At 45.7% G+C, this 22,521-nt stretch overlaps 1 protein-coding gene across 9 annotated transcripts in view; it reads right to left on the bottom strand.

Moving 5' to 3' along the window:
- LDB2 (LIM domain binding 2) overlaps positions 1-22,521 on the bottom strand; it is a 382,241-nt gene that overhangs the window by 4,670 nt on the left and 355,050 nt on the right. For 4 of the 9 annotated variants that reach the window (XM_042936834.1, XM_042936830.1, XM_042936835.1 and 1 more), the window contains 2 exons: positions 5,904-6,027; positions 2,325-2,476 (listed from right to left, as the gene is read on the bottom strand). In XM_042936834.1, coding sequence (XP_042792768.1) covers positions 2,325-2,476; positions 5,904-6,027 — 276 coding nt within the window. The remainder of the gene's footprint in view (positions 1-2,324; positions 2,477-5,903; positions 6,028-22,521) is intronic. The other 5 variants (XM_042936832.1, XM_042936838.1, XM_042936831.1 and 2 more) reach the window with 3 other exon arrangements.

Below are 22,521 nucleotides of genomic sequence, written 5' to 3'. Positions count from 1 at the left end.
AAAAGAGGGGGTCGCTACAAGCCAGACGATGCCTATCGCGGAAGGTCCATTCAGCAAGAGTGCACCCCGAAATGTGCACATTTTCCTAACGTGGCGGTGGCTTTTTCCTGCCCCCCCTTGGCCATCTGTAAGCTTGACTTCATTGAAACGTCTTGAATTGCATGGTGCGGGGGTGGTGCTGGCGTTCTGCTCTCGCTTTCTAATGGTGCCTTGTTCTCTCGAAGTCCAAGGGGTCTCACTTCATTAAAAGCCCTCTCGACACAGGGATCCTCCACTAAGATGTAGTTGCTGGCTTGGAGGATAGGAGCATAAGGGAGCGGAACAGACTATGTGCCCTTTAAAATAAAATTGAAATGTTTCCGACGAGGCTAGGGATGTCGAAATCTGTGACACACATACCGCTATTCTACTCCTGAGGCAGACATCACCAATGGATGGCCCACCAAACCCAAGGCCTCAGAATCCTGCTCAGTGCCGTACCCTGCTGGCTGACACCGGGAGACTGAGCTGGCAGGAGAGACTGAGCTCTTCAGTGACCGACAGGGCCTGGGTTTTTGTTGTGGTTGTTTAATCTCGGTATTGCTGATATCTGGTACGGTGTGGGGCACATAGTAGGAGCTCAAAACAACTGTTGAACTGAACTGAATTCTTGCAGTCACTGTGCCTTTAAGGAGCAATGCTACAGTTCCAGAGTTCTCTGGAATGCACTTCCATTTGCTAGAGGAAACTAACAAATGTTAGTTTCTAAAACTCCAGGAGTAGATGAATAATAGGCTACTTGTGTGCACTTTGGGGTTGATTTATTTATACCAGGCCATTTTCTCTGTGTATTTTCCAATTTAACCAGAAGTGGGCCTAACTTATTGGTACCTTAATAAAAAGACTCTGTTTTTTTTTTTCTTTGATTTTTTTTTTTTTCTGACTCTTTAGCCAGTTCAGAAAACAGAGGTGAGTCTGGCATTATTTAAAAACTATAATTCCTAGCGGTCTTAAAATTAAAATGGTACCTTCCCCACAGGCTGGCCACTCTCTCCATGACCCTTTCTTTCTAGTGCAGTGATGATGAAAACCATACCCTCTGTCTATGGAAGACAGGAGAAGAGTCTCAGTGGCCCAGGTGATTCTCAGGTACTGATGGGGTTGCCTCTAGCCAAAGAAAACCGACCGATGGAAAGTGGGTAAAAGTGGGTTGGGGCCAGATTTGAAAGACACATTTAGAAGTAAGTGGAGAATCCCCATGAAAGAAGAATCCACTCTCACATGGGGAGAGATATGAGGACAACAGACCAAGACAGGGAAAAAGGTGTGAAAGAGAAAAGGTAAAATTGTACTGGTTGAGGGAAGTAATAAGAAATAGAACACATTTCCGAAGACATGGTATCTAAGGGATAGCCATGAAGCACCACGGAAGTATCAGGGTTCAAACGACAGTCAAACGCCTGGAGACAGGGTGATGTGACAAGGGCAGCAGAGAAGGACACCCACACGTAATCGTGGAGGGGACGAGGGACGAGAAATGTTTACAGGAGCATGAGAATTTAAAAGCGATAAATGATCTAACACTGGGCTGAGGAATCTGGAGTCAGGAAGGAAGTAGGCAGACAGGACAGAACTTGAAAAAAAAAAAAATGGAGATGAAGAAAGTGCCCACACGGGCAACGCGCTATTTGGGGACACCCGTCAGCTGTCAGCCTCGGAGTTCAAAGAAGCCCCCTTCTAAGCGGCCCATTTCCTCTGTCAAGACCCAGAAATGAAAGAAAGGGTCAAGAGGTCAGGAGAGTTGAGACCAAACCAAGGGCGGACCCTCCCCCTGAGCTAATGAAATGGGTCAAGTGGCATCCCCTGAGCTGCGATTTTAGTGGCCGAGAGTTAATTACCTGAGTCTCAAAATGAGAAGGGCACCCATGTTGGGAAGGCCCAGTCAAATTACAACATGGAGCCTGAACGCCGGAAGCTAGTTTCCAGTGGAGCACAGGGGTCCCCGGGGATGGTGCCGAGGGCCCCTTCTCTGCCGCCAGGCATGGCGCTAAGTGATCTTTTAATTAAACCTTACGTGACACATCTCCTGTCTGTGCCTCTGACGGCTCTGTAATTCAGGTCCCTGTGCAGCACAGACGCTTCATATTCCTTCCTAATTCCCAGTTTTCAGGGGAAGGTTTCCACGGTCGAGCTCCTCCCGCCCACCCTCCCCCTGCCCTTGCCTGGCCCTCCCCCGCCCCCAACCCAGAAGGCAGGAGCGGCTAAAGGGGACTTTCCCTGGGCCCCCAGCAGGCGGAGGACAGGCGGAGGCGGGATTTCGGGCCTAAGAGGAAAGCGAGACTTACAGGTACCTGACTGGACAGACTCAGGTTGGCGGCTGGCGTCTTCTTCTTGCTGCCGGTGCTGTTGGCGGTGTTCCCGGCGCTGCTGTTGGACGTGCTGCTGGTGGAGTTTTTTCTTTTTCTCCGCTTCGTTGTCGGCTGCCGTGTGGGTTCTGCTGCAATACGGACAACGGATGGAGGGTCAGATCTGGGGCAACCGTCACCATACCGGCCCCCCAAGGAAGCTGTGCTTGCAAATGACAAAGAGCAGACTCTACATTGTTGCCGTTTCTTTTAGCTTCATGCTAAGTGAAGGGAGGAAGCCTGGCTTTATCCTTTAAGCACCAAATGGGTGCAACTCTTTTCTTTGGTCTCTAGATCAAACGATTTGTGCTTCACTGTTCTCTCTACCGTTAGACACGTGCCTGCAGTCTAGTAAATGTATTTTAGGGGCGAGCCGCAAATACCACTGTTAGAGTCGCGTGAAACATGTTATCACCATTACAGAATTTGAGAAAACCCTTTTCTCTGGACTGTTGGCTCTTTAGGGGGAAAGGAGGGCTCTGCGTTCCCCCGGGGGGCCTCCGAGGAATGACAGAAAGGGTTAAAACGAGTTAAGGTGGTAGGCCAGCATCTCCCAGTCGGCACCTGGTTGCAGGCCAGCGCGTCCCTTGAGATGCTCAAGTACAGAAAAGAGGAAGCATGAGTTCTATCAGCTGAGAGTGGCACACGTAGGGTCCCTGGCTCAGTACAGTTCTCAGGTCGCATGGTTTGGACGCCAGCGTTTAAAGACTGCTGCTCATTTCAAAGTTGCTGGGGGGAGAAGGTCAAAGTGTGCTAGGGCCAGCATCTGCACGAAGGGGAACTAGATCTTTGCATCCAAGTCCCGCTTAGAAACAGAGGAAAATATTGCGGACCCGACAGCTGAACAACGTCTTAGTGGAAGCAGAGGGACGTGTGGTGATGTGGGGCCGGAGGAAGGTTATTTGTGTACATATTAGGTAGTGTGAGTAGTACACAATGTTTTCATGTTCGTAATGGTTTCATCTGCTTCACGTGTTTTATGTCATGACTATTGTATGTTCCTGGCAACTCTGTTAATTCGGTTCTATTCTGATCTTTGTTTTGTAAATGAGAAATCTGCGGAAACTTTTTCCAGGCATTTACTAAGTTGGAAATGTCATGTAAAAGCATCCTTTTTGCTAACCCTCTTTTGAACCAGCGCTGATGGAGAGAAGGTGAGCCAGGGACCCAGCGAGAGAGCCTTGTAGCATTTTCTTAAAACATTTATGTGCTTCTGATGGGCAGTGGGGAGGATTTCCTTTAAGGCTCATTTCAAAGGCCACTTAGTCCACCAAATTACCCCTAACATTTGAGGAAGAAGAGGATTGTGTTCCTATTTATATACCAATTCTTCTTTTGTAAATATTTTGTCTCTTATGTGCAAAGATTTTCTTTTTTCTTTTTTTTTTTTGTAAACATGATTAATTTTTTTAAGTTTATTTATTTTGAGAGAGAGCACAAGTGAGTGTATGTGTGCAAGCAGGGGAGGGGCAGAAGGGGGGGGATTGGAGAGAGAGAATCTCAAGCAGAATCTGCACTGTCAGCACAGAGCCTGACACGGGGCTCGATCTCATGAACTGCGAGATTATGACTTGAGCCAAAATCCGGAGGGAGTCGCATGCTTAACCTACTGAGCCCCCAGGTGCCCCAAAGATCTTCATCAAAGGTCCTAACATGTCTATCTGTAGAGAGTTATGGGTGCTGCTCCTAAAAGTTGTGGAAACAGGAAACAGAATTTTTCCAGCTCATGATGCTGGAAAAGAGCTGAGTGACACATTCAAAGTCAATCAAATACTTAGTTCCCCTGACAAATAGCTTCTTCCATTACCTCAAGAATTAAAACTGACTACTTTTTTTTTGGGGGGGGGGTATATCTGTATTCCTTCATGAAATTTGGGGGAAATATATCGAAACTGTGTGCTCTGGATTATTCCCATTGGCAGCAGGTAGCTGAGGTAAGAGAGTCATGAACTCTGGAGACATAAAAACCTATTGTGACACAGGCCTCCTTCATTGATGAGCTATGAGACTGACCTTGGCAAATTACTACTTTAAATTTCAGGCCCTCAGGGCGCCTGGGTGGCTCAGTCTGTTGAGCCACGGACTTCGGCTCAGGTCATGATCTCACTACTCTTGGGATCTTACTGCTCATGGGCTGACAGCTCAGAGCCTGGAGCCTGCTTCGCATTCTGTGTCTCCCTCTCTCTCTGCCCCTCCCCCCTCGTGCTCTGTCTCTCTCTCTCTCTCTCTCTCTCTCTCAAAAATAAACATTAAAAAAAATAAATTTCAGGCCCTGTATATTTAAATAGGAAATAATAAGTACCTCATAAGGTAATAATGAGGATTCAGCAAACGAATGGAAGGTCCGTGAGGGCTGGGATTTCTGTTTCATTCAGGGCTGTACCTCTAGTGACTAGAACAGTGCCTGGCACCTAGGAGGGGCTCAATAAATAACTATTGAATGAATGTTTTAATTAATAAATAATATATAAATTATATATGCATATGTTGGAAAATACAGGTTCTCAAAGCATTTATTGAGTGAACTATTTTTTCTCATAAAGCCCTATTGATATTGCAAGAGAATATAATTTAAGCACATTTAATGTGTTTGAAAAATAATGCTCTAAATGTCTAAAATTCCTCTAAGAGGGGGATGTAACTATTCTATGTAAAATAATGCCCATTTTCTCAGATGTCTAAATATGTACTTGGCTAAGTCTATCTTCATTTTATATAAAATGGCTCGCCAATTACCAGTGGAAGGTGACCATTATATTTTGTGATTCAGAAAGCTATGTGCTTCGTGTTAATAATTACTCTTTATAAAAATAATTTTTAGCGAATGGATACGTTTTGCTTTTATGATCAATGAGGCTCGACACACGCCCGGGAGTAAAAATGTATTAGATAGAATGACAATTAATGATAACTGGAAGCAGTAATTTCAGAACCTCAGCAGGAGACTGTAGTATCGAAACTGCCTTCTAAGGAAGTGAGGAAAATGGAATCTTTTATGTATTCTCTTCATGATCAGAGTACCCTTTGATATTAGATCTATCTTTAAAAATGAAACAATTTATTTATTTTTTTCTTTCTTTCCTTTTTCCCTTCCATCCTCCCTTCCTCCCTCCTTTCGTTCCTATAATTTCTATGATTCTTAAGCAGACAAACAAACAAAAAAACAAGCAAAATAACAACAGACTGTGAGAAGCCATCAGTCCTGTCCAGTGGAACAAAGACTAGACCGGGAGACAGGAAACCCTGGTTCTGATTTCGGCTTTGCCGGTGACCTTGGTAACATTGAATAAATCAGTTGACTTTTGTGGGTCTCAGGTCCCAAGTGAGATTGCAGATGATTCCTAAGGATGTTTTTATTTTACAAATTAGATGTCCCCCAGTCTAAATATCCACAATAAGCTACTTTTCCTGATCAATTTATGCTTCCTTCCTTCCTTCCTTCTCACATCATTTTATCCCCAAAAGAGGCCTCCCTCAGAAGACGCATTTTTAGAATGGGAGGGAAGAACGAGGTCGTACCTGGTGGTGCTACCATTCGCTGCCACTTCTGAAATAAGCAGGTCTTCAGGCAGTCTCGTGGACTGAGGTTGTAAGTTTTATGTCTCGACATCAGCTCCTGCATTGGCTCCAGTATTACACACAACTGCAAAAAAGTTCAAAGACGTTGGCGTTTCGCTACTTGATAATATTATTTGCAGTAAGTAATGTCAACAGCTGGAAACAATTAGAAAGCTTAAAGGTACTTCTCTTGTTCTCCTGCTTTTGATTTTCTCTGTGCAAGTTTGGAGGAAGAGAAATACTACCAAGACCTGATAATGCTCACTTCATTTACTATTATTTATACGGCCATATTATAGCTGAATGTGATTTATACCCGCACGCACGCACGCGTGTGCATATCCAAGGACACATTCTGTACAAACGCTTGGGTGGACGTATGTAGCTCTATTCTCAATTCAAATGATTCTTTCTGGTTAAAGAAAAAAAGCTCTCTTCCGTGGAGCACAGCATGCTCTGATTTCTACTCTGGTTTCTGCTGTTGTTCCTGTTTGTATAACCACACACTGTGAGTTACAATGCTAGTTTATGTAGATTACGTGGCAGTGAAAGCCATCTTTTAAACTCTGGAGAACAAAGTGGCAACTGGAAGTACTTTTTTGATCCTCAGTCGTATCAAGGCCCGTGATGAACACTATTTTATTTTTATTCATGTGCTCATTTGTATTTTACACATAATGATAATGTCAGTAACATATGCCCACATTAGTTCAGCGTGGGGGCTTTTTCTGTGGCGCTGCACACTGTTGCTTTCTTCCCTCCTTTGGTTAGATGTTTCAGATTTACTTCGGTCGAAGACATCTGATGACAAAGATTAATGAATGAAACGAGACCGTAAATCCATTTAGGATTGCCTTGAACTTTTCTGAATTCCTTCTCCCGTTGGAAGCTCATCAGAACACTGCCACATGGAGAGTGCCGTATCGAAGAAGACAAAGACCACAACCTGGAATGATGTATCCAGTACTGTTGCAATTACAACCACACAGATATTGGCAATGCACCCTCCCATGTGGAAAAACACTAGTTCATTATGAAAGGCAGATGTGCAATCTCCTCCTTCCTCGGCCCATCGCTCTGACTACCCCCTTCCCTTCTGTCGTTACTCAGCAGACACGTTGGCTTTTATCCACTGGTTTCCCTCTCACCTGGAATTCTCCCCTCCCCTCTTCTTGGCCAAGAATGCCCACTCGTCCTTGCGACAAGGTCACTGCTCCTGTTACGCCTTCGCCTTCATCTCCGGGTTTTGCATCTCCCTACGCAGGCTGAATTGGGTGCCTCTCTATGGTTCTCTCCACGCACCCAGCCCTTTCTGCTTTACGAATGTACTCACCCATGCTTTGCAACTATCTGCTTCTAGTCTTTCTTCCACTTGACCTTGAACTCTTTGAATGCTGAGACTGTGCCTTGTATCTCTGTGTCCCTAGGTTTGGCTCAAGTGAATGGATGCATTTAGGGTGTCTTTAGAAAGACCGGAGGATTTTTCCATGCCAATGTTCCTGAAAGTATGGTCTAGGTAACACTTCCATCGGAACCAAATGAGTTGATAATTAAAAATGCAGGCTTCTAGGGGCACCTACGTGGCTTAAGTCAGTTAATGTCTGACTTCCGCTCAGGTCACGATCTCGAGGTTTGTGGGTTTGAGCCCTGCGTGGGGCTCTGTGCTGACAGCTCAGAGCCTGGAGCCTGCTTCGGATTCTGTGTCTCCCTCCCTCTCTCTTTCTTCGCCTCCCCCATTTGTGCTCTGTCTCTCTCTCTCTATCAAAAATAAATAAACATTAAAAAAATGCAGATTTCCAGGTTTTTCCCCTTCTGTTTCACTGGGTCTGGAGCTGGGGTCCTGAATCTGCCTTTTGGAAAAGCATGCCCCTGTCGTATTCTGATACAGACTCCCGAAGTCTGCTGCCCTACATATGTGCTAGGCTTTAGAAAAGATACATATAAACAGCAAGACATGTGCAAATTCCCTGTGGTTTCCAGCTTGAATTCCACTCTCTTCTCACTTAACCCCATTTGCCCATGCTGCTCCTCTCTTCTCAAGCCTAAGCATGATAATCAAGATTACCTTCATCTAGAAAACATTGTCTGCTCTTTTTACCTAACAATGATCTAAACTTGACCCAAACCGCTAACTCCGTTGAAAGGACAACTGTAATCTCTTTCCCATTGCAGTTTCTCAGGAAGAAGAGAGGAAGACTTCAAAGCCTAAATGACACATGTACAGTGTCAGCCAAAGAGACAAAGCCACTCAACCCTAGTGGATCAGGCCGTCAAGTAATGAGATCTGGATGCGTGATGGTACATCTTCAATCTTGTCTATCTTCTTGCTTATTTGGAGTCCTCCCTGAAACGTAAAGTGTTAGTAAGGAAGACCCCATGAAAGAGGGGAGATTCCTGTGCAATGAGCTCCACATTCCCACACCGTGAAGACTCGATGTGGACATTACTCCATTAAGAATTCCTCGCTGGAAATCAAAGTACGTGTAAGCCATAGACGGCCGCAGGTCTCCCCCAACAGCTGATGCTCAGCAGACCAGAGTAAAGGATTCCATAGTCATCTCTACAAACAGAGATAAGGGCGGATTATCCATCAAAGGAGGACCACTGCGAGATGCAGACCGGGTCGGAAGATGTTTGCATCTATTACTAAGCTAGGTTAGTAAGAAAGGAAAAGCTTTCAGGGAAGTTCTAAGGGCTGGGAAAACATTTTTTTAATTAAAAAAACCCACAACGTTAAGTTTTCAGGCCGTTTCCTTTTGGCCCGTTCCCCGTTCTTGAGAAATGGGTGTATAGTGGTGGTAAAATACATAGGAGGCGAGAGGTCTAGGTATGGATTTTAATTCTGCACTAGGTATACACCCTTGGGGGAGTCCCTGAAGAGTGCCGGGGCTCCGTCTCACCTGCAAAACAATACCCATCTTGTGTGTTGTTGTGAGAATTTGAGGTAGTATGTCTGACACATCAGAGGTCAACAAACAGTAGATATTACAATTACGTGTTAACACGTACAGCACAGACAGTCAAACAGATGACATTTCTATTACTTCACATCCACAAGCATTTACTGCGCTTTCTTCTAAGTGTCAGGCACTCTTGCTTTGGCGCTGGGGACCTAATGAGGAGAATAGGATCTCTGCCCTCACGGAGTCTTCGGCCCCCTTCGGAATGATTTCAGGATAGTAAGAAAACTCCCAGAGTTTCCACGTCAAGCATCTCCGGGAATCACATCTCTGTGAAGCAAGTATTTTCGTTACACGACAAGTCAGATGGCCAAAGTGACCTTTGTGGACCCAGAGGGGCCCTGGGCAGGATACATGCTGGCACACAGGAGAGTTGCCTTTATCCTGAGAACCTGCGAGCTCATCATCTACTTCTTTTTGTGGTGCCTTCCTTTCCTTTCCTCTCTGGGCTTTGGGGCAGCATTTTTTTTTTTCAGGTGCTAATCCTCAGGATTGATCCCTCCCCCTTTAATGTAAAAATACTTTCCCATCACGGCAACCCACCCCAAAGGAATTCGTATCTCTGAATACTAATCAGGAATCCCCGAAGCCATGTTTTTGCCTTCCGGGGGAGGGTTCCCAGGATGGAGAGGCAGCCTTCCCCTGGATTCCTGTGTGCAAACAAGCGAGCCTGCTGTGGAGGTGCACTGGCTTTGCTGGGCTGCATGCTGTAGGTGGCAGAACTAACTCAGACAAGAGCCTGCCTTCTCAAGCAGCAAGCCAGTGCCTTCGGGCCACAGCCAAGGCCTGGGGCGTTATGAAACGAGATCAGGAAGACAGCTGGGGGAGCGGGTTCCCGCAGCCACTGGCCAGTTCCTTCTGGAGCCAAGATTCCTGCTGTCCCTGGGGTCTCGGACCCCCCTGAGAAGCTGGTGCAGGCTAGGCAGGCTAGGCAGCCTCTCGAATTTTGTACAAAATATCTGGAGGTTTATGAACCCTCTTATACTCCCAACCATAGACTCTAGGGAAAGAGTTCCCTGTGTGTCATAAGTGTAAACCAGGCTACGGTACACGTGCCTTTTGCTCCACCCCATGCATGCACACGCACGCACACACACACACATCAGTCGACTGCATGTTAATGGAGCTAAGCATAGTAACAGAGTCCTTTGATTTAGAGGCACAATTTCATATGCAAACTTGGACCTGCTGCAAACGTCTTAGTGGTTGGGTCCCTTTGCCTGAAGAGGAAGGTCCCAGACAGCATTTGTGCAACTTCTGTAGCACCTTGCGTGCAGGGCTCTCATTTAGTTTGGTTTCCTCCAGTGGTGGTGTTGGGGGAGGGGGGGGGTACCAGGAGGAATTCTAGAACACTGTGGAAGGGGGCAGGAGTCAGCAAGGCTTGAGATCTCATTTTGAGTACGAAGCCCCTGAACGTCCAGCTAGGATCCCAAAGAAAGCTATCGCCCACCCCAGCAAAGCTGCAAGGACACCTTTTTGCAGATTTAGTGAGAATTTTAAGCTAGGTTTGATCTCCTTATGCTTCTGACTTCATGTTCTGGGATTCTGGCCCCAGCACTGACCCTTGGGTATGGAATCAATGCCTGTAGCTACAACAGTGACTTGCTGGGTGAGTAAAAGGATAGATGGATGGAAGGATGGATAGATGGGTGGATGGATGGATGCGTGGATGGATAATGAACAGCTTGGCCAGATTTATAGCAAGGAGTCATTTGCTAATAGCAGACAAATCAGGCATCGTCCCGGGGGCTTAGAGGTGATGAATTTGTCCATTTGATAAATAACCAATTGCCTCCTCTATACAGAAGGCTTTGCACAAATGCACATGCATGTACTCAATTACTACATGTCCAGACCAGGTAGGAAGATCTCAGCTAGTCCTGGGACTTGTCACAGTAACAAAGGGCCGAGCAAATGTAGACAGTGTTGTGTTTTGCTTTGTTTTCATCGGACGGTTCTCCCGGAGACATTTGATTCTCCTTGTTCTTCTTGTTCAACTCCCTGCCCAAAGCCAGTCCCAGAAATAGGTGATGCTTGTCAGAGGCGGCTCTGGCGAGGAGAAAGCTAACGCCCTGGGGCTGGCAGTTGGCTAACTCCCAAACCTAGGTCCCGTCTACTGCCAACATTCTGATCCACTCTTCTGGATGATGGATGACATCCTCTGAGCCTGAGCCACCTAGTCTTTGTATATGGGTTTGCCCAAGGTTACTCTTTCAATGCCAGCTCAGGCCTTTCTTCATGTTGTGCTTTTCACCTAGAAGACCTCCCCTCATTCCCAGTCCTTTTAACCAGAGGTTGGCAAGCTATAGTCTGTAGGCGGAATATGGCCATGCTTACGCAATGTTGGTAGCTGCTTTTGTGAAGTGACACCAGAATTGAATCGTTGTGACAGCATTCATATAGTCCGCAAACCTGAAAGTATTTACTATCTGGCCTTTCACAGAAAGATTGCTGACCTCTCTTCTAAACCGGTGCTGCTCAAAGTAGGTGGTCTACAAACTCTTTGTTGTGTTTCCGTGACAGGATAAGCAGCTTGAGGCACAGTGTAATTCAGTTCACTGCTTCCTTCACTAAGAAAATCTTATGTCAAAAAAAAAAAAAAAAAAAAAGTCAGATGAACTAAACAATGTGTTCAACGATGCAGTTGATTTATATTCCAGAGCAAGCTTCCTTGAGTTTACAGTCTGGTACTGGCCTGAAAACCACATTTGAGTCATACCAATATGACCATTAATGTCCTCCAAGGTCCAGCTCAAAGCCCACATCTGTCTTTGACCATCCCCACCCACAAGGGACTTCTGCTTCTATAGCACTTATTACGAATCTAGGTACGTCCTCGTGTTTATATTTGCATTGGGAATATTCCTTTCCTGTGGACTTGTTTCATCTGCTTATCTATAGCAAGCCATATTTCACTTTTCTCTCCCTTCTATTTAACACAGTATTAGGCATACTCAAATATTTGCTGAGTCGTAACTTAATAATCACGGTGGAGTATCTAACCTATGCCTGTCCCTGGAGTACGTACCTGACGTATATTAGATCATTAACCCTCACCAGCTACTGGCCCACTTTCACAGGTGAGGAAACTCAGACTCAAAGCCATTCAGTCACCTAGAGCTGATAGTAAAGAGTGTGATTCCTATACCGTACCCAAGGTTTTACAGCTGTTCAAAGGGCAGAGAAGAGGTTCGTAGTCAAGTCTGCCTGATTCCAATGATGTGTTCTTAACAACAAACTGTTCTGTTATCTACCTTTCTAAATATGAGTGGCTTAAATCGCTACTAAGATACCAAGTTCAAAGGCTCTCTCATTGTGAGGTGCCTGGGTGGCTCAGTCAGTTCAGCGGCTGGCTCTTATGTGCAGGTCAGGTCATGATCTTGCAGTTTGTGAGGTCAAGCTCTGTGATGACAGTGTGGAGCCTGCTTGGTATTTTCTCTCTCTCTTCCTCTCTCTCTGCCCCACTTGTGCATGCTCTCTCTCTCTTTCTCTCTCAAAATAAGTAAATAAACTTAAGAAAAGACCTCATCCTTAAAACATGCGTGTGTGCGCACACACACACACACACACACACAGGCTCTCATTGCCTTTATATGTCTCCCTATACACGGTATTGACCTCTATATAGAGAGGTAGGTCATACATGAGGGGTGCAGGCTTTGGAAGCAGATTCATGTGGGTTCAAATCCCCAAGTGTGCCATTTACTACTGTGTTCTTGGCCAAGAATTTAGCCTCTTTGAATCTGTTACCTCATCTGTAAAATGGGGATAATGATACTTATCTTTGACAGTTTGAAATAACGTATTTAAATATTTAATGCAATGGCTGGCACAAGGCCAGTACTCAAAGGATGGAAATTGGTATTATGATAAATACTAGTGGCATCAATGGCTCCTCTGAGCCAGATCAATGTGTGATGTGATTGGTTAGCTACTGGGGAGTAAATCAGTTGGTCTCCTTGAGACTTAGGGGGTCACTAGATATAATATTCCAAGGGGTGTTAATTACAATTACATTGCATTTTAGCGGCTGATGTCTCTGATAAAAACCCATTTTTAGAATTCAGTGATAAATACAAAATGTTCGAATCCACAAACCAGAGTTTTTTTTTTTTGCCCCTGCTCCTCCTCCTCCAGTAACTTGCTCCTCTGGCTAAATTTGAATTAAAAAGATATCAGAGTGTGGGGGTGATTAAGAAATAAACTCTTATCTAAGGTGAAGGAGTATCTCTTAATTAAGAGACATATCACAGAAATATATTTTACATTAAAACAATAGAAAGATACAGAGAATCTAAAAGAAAAACAAAACGAGACAAAAAAAAAAAACAAAGCGAAATAAACAGATAATCACACCTAGAAGCAGATAAGAATGAGTAACAGACATCCACATGAGTAAAACCCACTGTGCCTCAGAGGATGAGAAACAAGAGAGAAGGAAATGCTTTCCCTTAGAAGCTAGGCAATTCTAAAACATCAGATTATGATTTGGGTTTATTTCCTGATAGGATTAAAGGTAGATTGGTTGTCAAATTCAAAACATTCTCTCTCTCTCTTTTTTTTATCTGAAGATTCAACCAGGGGAGCCTTTGCCTCTTCTCAACTGTTTTGCAAATTGATTGCGGGGAAAGTTATCACATCCAGCCCTGGAGAAGGCAGCCTCTTCTGCTCTGGGAGAGGAGGTGGGTGGTGGCCCGGGGGAGCTGACTTTCCCCAGCAGCAGCTGCCACCTCAAGAGCCATCCTCCTTCCAGAGCAAGGAGGCCAGCCATGCACATCTCAGTATCTATGCCTTGATCTCCATTTTGAGGCCACCAGAGAGGACTCCTGTGTGCGACCGCTGGCTGCTTTTCTCACCACCCCCACCAGAAAAACGCGGAGCTCGGGAGGCCCCAACAGACTAGCCACACTCAGCGTTTCTGCCGTACCTGTCAGGTCAAGGAACGGAAGGTTCAAGGCCCTGGAAGTACATTCTCTATCCTTCTGATCCTATGGACTTGATTTTCCCACCATGTCATTTGGTATGGGCACCCCCTTCCATAGTGCCCCTTCCTTCCAGCTCTGTATTGACGAGGACAGACCCCTGCACACTATTTACCAGCTCTTTTGCCAACAGGCTTCACGTGAGGTTGGGCCGGCTGGAGGCACCAGGGAGAATGGAGGGAAGTGGGTTGGGTTAGTTTCCTAGGGCAGCCGTCACGAAGTGCCACAAACTGGTGGCTTTAGCCAACAGAAATGTATTTTCTGTCAGTTCTGGAGACTGGGCGTCTGAAACCAAGGTGTTGGAAGGGCCACACTCCCTCCAAAGGCTCTAGGGTAGAATTCTCCCTTGCCTCCCCCAGCTCCTGTTGCCTCCCCCAGCTCCTGGTGTTTCCTGTCTTGTAGCTACGTCACTCCAGTCTCTGCCTCTGTCCTCAAGTGGCCTTTTCCTCTACGTCCCCGTGTCTGCTCCTCTTCTGATGAGGACAGTGGCCATTAGATTTCCCAGTAAGGACACACCATGAGGTTCCAGGTGAACATGGATTTTGGGGAGATACCGTTCGATCTACTACATGGGCAAAGAAAGAAGGAAGGTTATTTCTTGTCTTCTCTGGTTCAGACGGCCTCTCTCTCCCACAGCTGTCACCGGAGGTCCTATAGCTTCTATCAGGTGTCAGGCAGTAACACCTCTTGCTTTGTCCCCTGGAGTGGCAGTTGCTACTCTTGGGGTTGTCTCATCTTCTGCTGGCTTTTCCACCTCCAACATCTTTGTACATAATTCACCATATTAAATTTCCTCTATGAAATTACTTGGTAATTACTGGATAGACTCTGATTGACATTGTGGTTTGTAAGAAATTAGGTAATATATAAAAGATGTAGGACTTTGGGTGTAAGGAGGCATCACGTGTAGTGGGGTTGAGCATGCAAATTCAGCTTGGCTTCAGATTCCAGCTATTTAATAACTGAGTGACCGTGGATGAATTATTCAGTCTCTTGGTGTTTCAGGCTTCCCATCAGGAAAGTTGGGATAACCATAGTACTCAACTAACTGGGTTGTTAGGAAAAACAAGAAAATCCACTTAAAGTACTTACCTGGGTCCTATTCCTAGCATATGGAATGTGCTCTGTGCGTGTTTATTATGATGGGGTATAACCAAGCTGGGGGCCAGGGGCTTTCTGGAAGACATTTTGAAACTTGTCAAGACATACTTGTTAAAAATTTACAGATGTTTCTTGCCCTATGTATATGCGTATGTATGTACCCAGCCTAAACATTAGACTTTGGTGAAACAAGGGACATCTCAAATGTTTAGTCAATTTGCGTTTCCTATAAATACCTTGTCCTGACCACTGGGCCATTGCCTCAGATACCCTGTCCAGGTGTTCTGCCAGCATCTCTAAGTTCTACAGCATGGTCCTGGAATGTTTCAAAGGAAAGAGAAAAACTCTGCTTGGAAATACTCTACAATGATTAACAAACATTTAAGGAGTTCTGTCTGTCACTTGTAGGGCTCGGAGTAAATTTCAGGTAAATTTTAAAAATTCTTCTTGACCCAATGGTGTGCCTTTGGATGAGTCAGATAGTGAAAATGAACACCAGTGGCTCAGGATTATGAAGGGGCCTCCTGCAGACACTGTCTCTTTATTGCCCATGACTGTATTAGTCAGGGTTCTCTAGAGAAATAGAACCAATAGGAAGTGCATGCTTCCTGTGTATTTTAAGGGATTGGCTTTCCCACGATTGTAGGGGGCCAGCAAGTCTGAAATCCAGTTTCCATGGGCTGGAAACTCAGGCAGGAGTCAGTGCTTCAGTCTAGAGGCAGATTTCCTTCTTCTCCAGGAAACCCCAGTTTTGCTTTTAAAACTTTCAACTTCGGGGGCGCCTGGGTGGCTCAGTCAGTTAAGCAGCCGACTTCAGCTCAGGTCATGATCTCTTGGTCCGTGAGTTCGAGCCCCGCGTCGGGCTCTGTGCTGACAGCTCAGAGCCTGGAGCCTGTTTCAGATTCTGTGTCTCCCTCTCTCTGACCCTCCCCCGTTCATGCTCTGTCTCTCTCTGTCTCAAAAATAAACTTTAAAAAAAAAAATTAAAAACCTTCAACTTTGTCAACAAAGCTCACCCAACAGTAAATCTATTTTACTTCAAGTCAGCTAGTTATAGATGATAAACACACCTACACAATATCTTCATAGCAAAACCTAGATTAACATTTGATGAAGTAACTGACACTATAGCTGCTATGAACTGAATTTGGCCCCTCAGATTTATATGTTGAAGCCTAACCACCAATATGACTGTATTTGGAGAGAGGGCTTTTAGGGGGCAGTTAAGGCTAAGTAAGACTGTCATCTGACAGCCCGGTGGCCTTGTAAGAAGAGGAAGAGACACCAGAGAGCTCTTTCTCCGTGTGCGAATGCTGAGGAAAGACTAAGCAGGAACGCAACAAGAAGGTGGCCATCTGCAAACCAAAAAGAGAGCTCTCACCAGAGTTGAGCCTGTGGGCAGAGTTGACCATGATTTTGGACTTGACGGCCTCCGGAATTATGAGAAAACAGACTTCTCTTGCTTAAGGCACCCAGTCTATGTTTTTTTTTTTTTAATTTTATTTTTTTAATTTACACCCAAATTAGTTAGTGTATAGTACAACAATGATTTCAGGAGTAGATTCCTTAATGCCCCTTCCCCATTTAGCCCATCCCCCCTCCCACAATTCACGCACATTGTAATTGTAGTAACTTGGGTAGCAGGGATGTAGTGGCGAACACTGCACAATCCCTCCCTGGAAGCCTCCATCCAGAAGGGAGACAGGTGATAAACGAGACTTCCAGTAACCCTCTGTTTGTTCTCCATATTTAAGAGTCTCTTAAGTTTTGTCCCCCTCCCTGTTTTTATATTATTTTTGCTTCCCTTCCCTTGTGTTCATTTGTTTTTGTGTCTTAAAGTCCTCATATAAGTGAAGTCATATGATATTTTTCTTTCTCTGACTAATTTCGCTTAGCATAATACCCTCCGGTTCCATCCACGCAGTTGCAAATGGCAAGATTTCATTCCTTTTGATTGCTGAGTAACACTCCATTGTACATATATACCACATCTTCTTTATCCATTCATCCATCGATGGACATTTGGACTCTTTCCATACTTTGGCTATTGTCGATAGTGCTGCTATAAACATGGGGGTGCATGTGCCCCTTCGAAAGAGCACACCTATATCCCTTGCATAAACACCTAGTAGTGCAATTGCTGGTCGTAGGGTAGTTCTATTTTTAGGTTTTTGAGGAACCTCCATACTGTTTCCCAGAGCGGCTGCACCAGCTTGCATTCCCATATGGTATTTTTTTAAGGCAGACTGAGCAAACTAAGACAATGGCCTAGCTAAGCTGACACATAAAACTTCCAGTTTCCCACTAGATGGTAAAGAACTGGAAAGCTGGGCTGTGTCCTGTTTCATTCATTCATTCATTCATTCATTCATTCAATATTATCTCGCACCAAGCAATGGATCTAATGTTTGTGGAATGAATGCATGCTTGAATACATGAATATGACCGGATGGAGAACAAACCCAAAAAAGGTGATTAGACATCCACAAACAGGTCAGCTCTTGCTTCACGCACGTTGTAATTGTAGTAACTTGGGTAGCAGGGATGTAGTGGTGAACACTGCACAATCCCTCCCTGGAAGCCTCCATCCAGAAGGGAGACAGGTGATAAACGAGACTTCCAAATGGATTGGCTACTATAAAGGAGAAGGATGAGGGCTGTCAGGAAAAGTTGCCAGGAAGAACTGATATTTAAGTTGAGACCTAAAAAAAATGACTGAAGCGTCAGCCAGGCGAAAGAAGAGGCAGCTAGGACAAAAGTTGGGTGGACATCTTCAGCAGGGGGAATACAGATGTGACTGCAAGAGAGGACACGGTGTTGGAGACAGGGAATGATCGGAACGGAATCCTTGGAATGACTGGATTCCATGATGGAATCAGGGAGCCAGCGACAGTGGCGAGGCAGGGGTCAGGTTTGTCAGGGCCTCAGTTTCCGGCCACAGCAGAGCTGAGAGGTGCAGCTGATACAGGCGAGGGCATTCCGCGCATGACGTGGCCCCACTGGTGCCATCAGCGTGGACGCTGCAATATGGTGCATATCACACTGTTTCTCTTTCACCCACGTTTCCTAAGCATGAGAAAAAGCATCACCACTCTTTTGATGTGTTTGGCTACACAAAAGCACCAAATATCCCCGAAGGCAAATATTGGCTGCTCGGAGGCTCCCGGCGGTGGAGACCGCCCCCCAGGCTGAGTGCCGTTGATCACAGCGCTGGGGGCCTTCGCGCTGGTCCGCGCTGGTCCTCACCGGAAATAGGGAGCATTTGTAGCGTGCTGGTTATTTCTCCCAAGGAACTAAGAGACTGTGCACTTACAACGAGGTAACATTTAAGCACTAGCATTTATAAATGGGGCCTAATAATCTTAATACTGCGAGCAGGGGAATCTGGATACGGTCCTTGGGAGCCGTCAGTGACAGTTTCCAAGGAACAGGGCTATCTTGTTCGTGCAGTTATAATCCCTCCTGAACATTAACTGTGTGGTGATGCCTGCCTCCCGCCCTGGTACAAATACCCACAAGACTGTTAAAGACAGCATTGTGCTCTGGGGTGCGGGCCAGCATCCCCATGGCCACCGTTTAGGGCAATGTGGGGATAGGGACTTCTTGGCCCTGAGCACCCAGTGCATGGCTGTGTTTTGAATGCCTGCCTGCCTGCCTTCTTGGGAGTTTCTGCCAGGCAACGGCCCTCCAGCTCCGCTCCGACTCAAAGGAAGGAGCAATTGTTCAGCAATGCAGCGTTCAGCTGCTCGGTTGCTCCCGCCGGCCGCGATCAGGTGCACCTGTGGAGCCTATATATGCAGCCTTGTCCCCACCCAGGAACAGAGGTGAGGTTGGCGAAAAGCAGGGTTCATGCAGACGTCGGCGACGCCGTGTGAAAATGGGGTTGGCAGAGATTGGGATGCATTCATTCGTTCACTCATTCAACACATATTTATTGAACTTGTACTAGGTGCCCCCTGTTTGGTCCAGCTGCTCAGATTGTGGTAAACAGAAATGAAGAAAATCACTGCTCTTATGTAACAACATTCCAGGGAAGGAGACAGATAAAGAGATAAGCACGTGATATATGTCAGCGACAAGTATCAAAGAGCAAAAGCAAGCAGGGAAAGGAGGTAGGACATGTGAGAGTTGGGAGGGTTTAGAATCTGGGTACTCTGGCTAAAGTCACTGCTTGGAGGGGTGGCTCGGCAGAGGTGTCCGGACCCTAACCCCTGGAGTCTGGGAATATGTTAGGTTACGTGGCAAAGGGAATTAAAGTTGCCCATCAGCTGATCTGGGGAGGGAGCGATTAGTCTGGATTATTCAGGTGGGTCCAATATCACAAGAGCATCTAAAAGCAGAAAAGGGGGCACCTGGTGCCTCAGTCGGTGAAGGGTCCGACTCTTAGTTTCAACTCAGGTCTTGATCTCATAGTCATAGGATCGAGCCCCACATTGGGCTCTGCCCTGACAGTGTGTGGAGGCTGTTTGGCATTCTCTCTCTGCCCCTCCCCTGCTCTTATGCACACGTGTGCCTTCTCTCTCTCTCTCTCTCTCTCTCTCTCTCTCTCTCTCTCTTTCTCAAAAATAAATAAACTTTAAAAAAAGTGGAAGAGGGGATCAGAAAGGAGAGTCAGCATGAGAAGGACCTGAGGTGACCTTGGGGCTTTGAGGACAGAAGGGGGTCAAGAGCCAAGGCGTGTGGGTGGCCTCTAGAAACTGGACAAGGCAAGGAAAGAGATTCTACCCTAGAGCCTCCAGAAAGGGAACACAGGCCTGCCAGCACCTTGAGTTTAACACGGTGAGACCCATGCCAAGATTTCTAATCTACCGTAAGATAATAAATCTGTAATTTGTCCCTGCAGCAATAGAAAACTATTACAATCACCCAGAAAGTGACATCAGAGTAAAGATCTCTGGTGAGGTTATCATATTTGGCAAATAAAAATAGAGGGTGCCCTGTTACATTTGAATCTCAGCTAATAAAGAATAATTTATTATAATAATTAAGAAATAGAATAGTAATTTATTCATTTTTTATCTGATATTTAAATTCACCTGGGAATCCTCTATTTTATCTGGCAATTTTAATCTCAGAGGAAACTAGGAAGAGAGGATTTTTGGGGGGAAAAACACTTCAGGCGGAAGGAACAGCATTCTGAGTAGAGGGAACAGAAAGGGCAAAGGCCTGGGAGCTTTGGGAAACATCTAGGAGAGAAATATGGCAGCCATGGTGAGAATGAGAACAGGAGAGAAAAGGAGTCCAGAGAGGTTGTGAGGTGTTGAATCATGAAGGTCATCAGGAGGATGTTGGCCTTTGGTCTGAGTGGGATGAGAAGACATTGGAGGGCTTGGGGCAAGGGAATGCTGATGTTTGGGGTCTCTGGAGAATGGAGAGATGCTGACTGTAAGCGACTTGAGAACAAGGTCTAATCCACTTTTGCATTGCCCTGGACCTAGCACAGAGGTAGGTTATCAAGCACCGTGGAGCTGGGAGGGCAGCAGGCCCTTTAAGGTATAACTCAATGCTGGGCCACCTGCAGAAAGGTATAGGGACATGTGTGGTAGGAAAGGGGAAGATTTTAAGAGGAAAGAAGTGGTTCTTCAAGAGAAATCCGAAGCATGTAGGGAGATCTGTAAGGATGGGGAAAGGACACGTGTGCGGGGACTTCCCGGAGGCAAAGACATTATGCACAAAGCTGGATATGACTCCGGAACTCAAGTGTTAAGAAAACTCAGGAAAGAGCATCACGTCCACCGTCTACTCCAGTTAATTCCGAGCAGCAGAGTCTAAACCAGGACGTGAGGAAGCCAGATTTCAACTCTTCAAACACGTGAAGGTTTCCTCGAAAAAGTTACAAGAGGGAAGAGAACTGTGATTATAAAACTTTTTGTAGCAGCCTGCTAATCTGTCACCCACTACCCCGAAACATGGCGGGCATGTGGTATTCATGCCCGTGGGTTTTCTCCCTTCATCTTCTAGTATGTCAACTACATACAGATGAGGAACGGGAGAGCAGAGAGGGTGGGTTACTGGCCCAAAGTCACAGAGCTTTCAGGGATTCCTTAGCTTTGACTTCCTTGCCTTAGCCCCCAAACCAACCAGTTACTCCCTCTCTTACCTTTAAGCCCATGCTTACGAACACGTCTCTATCACCCAGCATTATAACAAGCTGCTTCCCTAACAAGACTGGGATTCTGGTGGAGTTGCCCACCTTTCCATCACCAGAAATTGGCACTGAGTAGGCAATCATAAAAATGAATTGATACCGAATGAATGAATGAATGAATGAAATGTCCTCTAAGTCTCAATGCACATATTTCAGTGTAAAAAGACTGATGAGGCTGGGCCGCAGGTAGAAGCAGGTGCTTGTTCCTTCCTTCTCAGCACTGAGAAGGCACTGAGGCTCCTGCCCCTTTGCTACTTTTCTTCTGGAGTTACGTGAAAACTGGAAGATGCATCGCCTCTAATTTCCCTGTGCTTATTTTCCCACAGTGGGTATTAAAAGTCTCAAAAGGGATCACAGATTATAGTTCCTGTTTTTATTTTTTCCTTCATCTATCTACAGTTCTGCACACTGGAAGCTTCCCTTCCTTATCTTTCTTCATGTGCTTGTCTAATTGTTTTCCTTTCACTTCTGTGCTCCAAGAACATCTCTGGACCCTTGACAGAAGATCTGTATACAGTGATTGAAAATCTGCTCCTGTTCTAGCCATTAAATTGATCTAGCCTGCTGGGGCTTCAGCCTCCATTCTTTTCGTGTGTGTGTGTGTGTGTGTGTGTGTGTGTGTGTGTGTTGAAGAGAGTTTTATGGGAGACATCTGCCTGACCTTGCCCTCTTTGGCCCTTCGACGTGAGAAAGAATGTGTTCCTCAGGCCCTCTGAGAACAGTGAGGAGCTTGGGGTGAGCATCTTCAGGGGAGCTGGTGGGACCAATTAGCAGAACTACCACGGGGGCCTTCCAGCAAGAAATCACAAAACCTAACTACAAGTTCATACTAGGCTACCACATTTGGATGGAGTCACAGAGTCTCAAATTATTTATAAATCAGTAAGCAGATAGCACGAAGCTCCTAAAATGACAGGCTTTTGAAAGCTGGAAATCTCTTAGCCGTTTTTACAGCCGTGGAGACAAAACTTCATAGGGTTCAAGAAATTCTGCCTGGTCTCACACCGTTGTGTTGTGGTCAGCCGGGGAACTGTGGTTCTTTTCTCTTCTTGCTCAGGGTCTGTGCTTTCCATCACACTGTGACACTTGGTAAGGTCTTCTCCTTAACAAATAGGACATTTTCTTTTGAGTCTGGTTTCTGCCTTCTTGGAAAATTCTTGCAACCTGAGATTCTCTCATGGCATCCAGAACTTTCTGTGTTGCTCTGCTGTCATGTGTGGGCAAATCTCAGTTTGGCCCCTAGGAGAAATAAATTCCCCAGGGGTACCATGCAAGCGGTATCTCCATGACCCTCATGATCTGAGGCAGAACCTAATACCCTAAGTCCTGAAGAAGTGTCAGATCATTTTGGTTAAAAGCACATATTCATTTGGTGTGAACACAGACAG

This window comes from Panthera leo, chromosome B1 (assembly GCF_018350215.1).
Source record: "Panthera leo isolate Ple1 chromosome B1, P.leo_Ple1_pat1.1, whole genome shotgun sequence".
NCBI lineage: Eukaryota > Metazoa > Chordata > Mammalia > Carnivora > Felidae > Panthera > Panthera leo.
The sequence above is the reverse complement of the archived record's forward strand: the minus strand, read 5'-3'. Positions and strand labels throughout refer to the sequence as shown.